Source organism: Egretta garzetta, unplaced genomic scaffold (assembly GCF_000687185.1).
Source record: "Egretta garzetta isolate BGI_Z169 unplaced genomic scaffold, ASM68718v1 scaffold564, whole genome shotgun sequence".
NCBI lineage: Eukaryota > Metazoa > Chordata > Aves > Pelecaniformes > Ardeidae > Egretta > Egretta garzetta.
Genome location: NW_009259502.1, coordinates 354,069 through 358,854, shown reverse-complemented (window position 1 = coordinate 358,854; position 4,786 = coordinate 354,069). Strand labels below are relative to the sequence as shown.

The 4,786-nt window shown below is 56.4% G+C and overlaps 1 protein-coding gene across 1 annotated transcript in view; it reads left to right on the top strand.

The window, feature by feature from the left end:
- LOC104125060 (KN motif and ankyrin repeat domain-containing protein 3) overlaps nt 1-2,922 on the top strand; it is a 5,218-nt gene extending 2,296 nt beyond the window's left edge. The window contains exons 5-8 of the mRNA XM_035892998.1: nt 32-174; nt 489-689; nt 785-883; nt 1,434-2,922. Of these exons, the coding sequence (XP_035748891.1) occupies nt 32-174; nt 489-689; nt 785-883; nt 1,434-1,490 (500 nt within the window). The 3' untranslated portion in view covers nt 1,491-2,922. The remainder of the gene's footprint in view (nt 1-31; nt 175-488; nt 690-784; nt 884-1,433) is intronic.
- The last annotated feature ends 1,864 nt before the right edge of the window (nt 2,923-4,786 follow it).

Below are 4,786 nucleotides of genomic sequence, written 5' to 3'. Positions count from 1 at the left end.
CTGGGCCCCCCGGCTCTGCCCGTCCCCCCAGGGGTCTGTAATGTGGACCACCAGAACAAAGCCGGCTACACAGCTCTCATGCTGGCAGCGCTGGCGGCCGTCGAGCAGGAAGATGACATGAACGTGGTCAGGAGGCTCTTCAGCATGGGCAACGTCAACGCCAAGGCCAGCCAGGTTGGTGTGGGCTGGGGGTGACCACGTCCCGACCCTCTCCCCCCACCCCCAAAGCAGCTGCCAGGGGCACACTCAGCTCCTCCAAGGGCAGGACTGTGGCTCCAAAACCTGGAGGGGCTGATACATGGGGAGGGCACCACATTAGGAGCTCCTTCTGCCTGGCATCAGGGCTCCTGGGTCTCGCCCACACCTCATCCCCAGCCACAGACGTGCTCAGAGACTGGGGGGGCTCTGGGGACAGCAGCGGTCCCTCCCCGGGCAGCGGGTGGCACAGCCAGGGCGGGAGCAGGCTGGCAGCGTCCCTTGCCTCGCAGGCTGGCCAGACGGCGCTGATGCTGGCCGTCAGCCACGGCCGGCAGGAGATGGTGGAAGCCCTGCTCGCCTGCGGGGCCGACGTGAACCTGCAGGACGAGGAGGGCTCAACTGCGCTGATGTGCGCCTGCGAGCACGGCCGCGTGGAGACGGTGAAGCTGCTGCTGGCTCAGCCCACCTGCAACATCTCCATCGTGGACAGCGTAAGCCTCTGCCGCTGGGGCCTGGGCACGCTTGCCCACACTGTGTCACGTCCTGACCTCAGACCTCTTCTCAACTGCTCTCCCTTCCTTTTTAGGATGGGAATAACGCCGTTGCCATCGCGCTGGAGGCCGGCCACAGCAACATCGCCGTGCTCCTCTACGCCCACCTCAATGACACCAAGGCGCAGCTGCCCGTGAGTACCACAGCCCCCCAGCTCCTGCCACCGCCCTGTCCCACACAAGGGCCACAGAGGTGGCACCGCGCCACCAGCTCAGCTGCACGGCAGGCAGCCAGCCCAGTGGGAGGGGACAGGGCTGTGACACAGATGATGCTCCCCCAGAAGGGGCTGCAGGGGTGAGAGCCACGTGCTTGGTGCACCCACGATAGCAGGGAACCAGCCTGGCTGGCCCTGACCAGTGAGTCACTCTGGTGACATTTCGTGGGTGTCAGTCTTTTCTCCCAGGTAACAGGCAATGGGACGAGGGGCACCGGCCTCAAGTTGTGCCAGGGCAGGGTGAGGTTGGGCATGGGGAACAATTCCTTCCCCTTGGGGCTGTCAGGGGCTGGAAGGGGCTGCCCAGGGAAGGGGTCGAGTCCCCAGCCCTGGGGGGATTTAACAGCCGGGCAGGGGCAGTGCTGAGGGCCGGGGTTTGGGGGTGGGATGGCAGGGGTAGGGGAGCGGTTGGGCTGGGGGAGCTGAAAGGGCTTTTCCAACCCAAACGATTCTGCGATTCTCTCTGCAGCAGGTGACATCACCAACAGCCCCAAAAAGCCCTGGGAGCCCAAAGAAACCAAACTAGAGTGACCTTCAGATCCAGCCAGAGGCTCGCTGGCCACCATCAGCACTAGGCTGTAATTTATGTCCCCTCTCCTGCCACTCCTTTGTGGGCTGAACCATGCTCTGCAGCTGCTTTAATCCTCCTGTCACTAGAGCAGGCACCGTCCCTGGGCCTCACTCACCCCTCTGCACTGCTGGAGGAGGCCCCAAGTGACACCGAGAGACAGAGGAGCCAAGCATCAAGTGACCTTGGGGTGGGAAATGGCAGCGAGGCCTCATCCCCTCTGCTCCCCACGACGATCGCTGGAGCTGCGCCACCTTGGAGCCCTCTGCAAGTCGCTCGCTTGCTGGAACAGCAGAAAACAAACCCAGCAGAAATCACACCTGGTTTCTGCTCCCAGCAGCTCCAGGAAGGCAGCGGATCCGGTGGCGGAGCGGGGCTGTGGGAGGGCGAACATCAGCTCCTGGCCCCTGCTGTGCTGCGTGGTGCAGGCAGGGAAGCTGGTGCTCAGCAGGCGAGTCCTGCGCAATGATGGGAGAGGGGAGACAAACCAGCTGGTTAACACTGCCTCGGAGGCGGGCTGGGAAAGCTTCCAGACTGAAATACTTGCCCTTCTTCTGTGGCATTTCCTTTCCTGGCTGAAATCTGAACTTTTTTCTAGCACGTGCACAGAAAGCAAAAAAAAAAATATATATATTGCTTATTCAAAGGATGGAGTTCAACATGAAATCACTTGGTGATTTGATTTGCTCAATGGGAGCAAAACTTTTGGGCACTCAGGGCTGCAGCTGAGCTGACAGAAGGGGGCTGATAGCCCACACCAGGAGCAGGGACCTTCTCCAAAGGGAAAGCTGGGAATTGTCACCTAAACAGTTCCCATTTCCAACAGTCTCACAGCCACAGAAGGCAGCCAGAGCCCACAACCAAGTCGCTCTCTGCCCACCTGCCTTCCCAAAAGGGAGGAGAGCGGCTGAGGATAGCTCCAGGAAAAAGATTGGCAAGGAGAGCTCAGAGAGCCCGCGGAGATGGATGTGTATGTCGGAGGACGTGTGTGCGTCTGTGCGAGTGTGTGCGCAGCAGGAGGGGTGGGAACAGAGAAGGTAAGGACTAAGGACGGGGAGGAAGAGGAAGAAGAGGCTTTTGCACGTCAAGCCGGCTCCGCTCTCCAAATCCTTCACAAAGCTAACGTGTGTCGCAGCCCCCACTTCTGCTCCTCAGCCCAGCCTCCCCCCCACCATCACTCTCGCCCCACACAGGCCTGTTCTGAGCCATTCCCTAAGCTGGGAAACGCTCCCAAAAACCCTTGTTCTGGGCAACACACTGCTGTCCTCACAGGGGGCCTGTTTCGGCTTTGCACTGAAGCTAACATACGATGCTCACAGCCGCTCTCTGTACACGGCTCTGTATGTATTCTGTACTCACTGCTTTGGTTTCACACGTTTGTTTACTGATATTTTAATGCTGATGTTTATTTTTAAGATAGAAATAAAATTTTAAGTAAAATTATTTTGAAATATTACAGTCACCATCAGCAGTCTCCTGCCTCGTCTGGCTCAAGCTAAAAACCCCAGAACAGCTTCAGCCAAGGGACAGCCTGGCACAGCCCTTGCCTGGAGGGGTTGCCCGCATATTTCAATTAATTCCCTGCAAATTTATGAACTGGCTACATCCCTCAGTCTGGTTTTCTTCCAGCTGAACTGTCCCAGTCGGGAACCAGACTCAGCTACCGTGGTGTCTTCTGGCCCGTTTCATTTCACGGGACACTGGGAGCAGACGTAGCCCTTCACGACCCCCAGTTCACCCTGGTGCTCCAATATTAAGCTGTGTTATCAAAGGGCAATCATCAGCTTGAGAGTGGGGATTCAAAGCCACCTCGCTCCTCAGTTGGCCAAGGGCCACGCTGACCCCACAAGGATATTCAGGAAGGGCTACAGCTGCTCTGAGCCACCCCCCCCAAGTTCACCTCTGTCTGGCCACCAACTCACAGCTGATGGCTCCTGCCTCCGTCACCCAGAGGTCAGGGCTGGCAGCCACCAGAGCAAAGACTCTTCAGTCCTTGCTAAAGCTGCGTGGGGAACAAGCTGCAGCCAGAGCAATAAACTCCGAGGTGGACTTCTTGCACTCACAGCTAGTTCCCGAGAGCACTGCTGCATCACACGTATCAGGGGAGTGCAGACTTCCTCAATGCTCTGAATCTGAACCACCACCAAAGGAGAATCAAGAACTAGATCAAGCAACAGCACGAGCACATACTGACGAGGGCTTTCTCTAGAGCACAAAATCCATCTCAGGCCTCCCAGGAGCTGACCAGGGCACAACCAACACCTGCGAGAGGGAAAAAACCACCACAAACACTCTTCCGACAGCAGCCCTAGCAGCAATCCTCACTCTCTGCCTAAGTTCAGCAATTTGAACACCTATTCCAGCATGGCTCTCCTCAGCTTTAGGATACTCAAACCCTCAATCCCACCCGCTGCTAACATGCCTTAAGCAAGTGCAGGACATGGAAGGATGAACGCTCCCATCAGAGACCACAGGACAAGGAGCCACAGACCCGACTCGGTTCAAACACACCACAAACGAGGACTGCTCTGTTACCAGGTGGAAAATACCCATACTTAAAAACCAGCCCTTGAACCATGATGGTTTTAAGGCTCATTCCCATCCTTTCAGCCTTACATTATGTAGTAGCCTAAACCAATACATTTTTCTAGCTAGTCATGTGGCAGAAGGGAAAGCTGAGGAAGAAAATAAGTGAGGTTGATTTACTAACTCCTCTAAAGCGAGAGAGACAAGCGCTGTGTGGGTGACTGCCAGGAAAAACAGCAAGTAGGTGTATTTATAGCAGCACTTACAGCATACCTTACTGAGGACAGAAACGCACAAGCAGCGGGCTGTTGCTTTGCAAGATGGTACCGAGCTTGACTTCTAACTTGCAATTAAGTTCCACAGAAGTCCGGTAAGTTTAGCAGTGCCACTTTACCAGTTTCCTACAGAAAAACGCTTACCAGAAAAGCCAGGATTAAGGTTGCTGTAATCAAAACAGAGTTATTTTTGTTGTGACAGGTTAACAAAAACGCAAGAAGGCAGCAGTATAACAGTGAAGGCAAGCAAGGTGAGCTTCTGTCCCTCTGCTGAGCCCAAGAGCAAGAGGTAGGGGTGGAAGTATCGTGACAAACCAGAGCGCTCGGGTTCAATGAGCGAGACCGAGGCGAGGGGCTACTGGAAAAACCCTTTATTGCAGAAACACAACCGCCGCACTCCTCTCCATCCATGCCCCGTGCCTGGCCCAGCAGATGCCAACCGGCCGCTCCGAG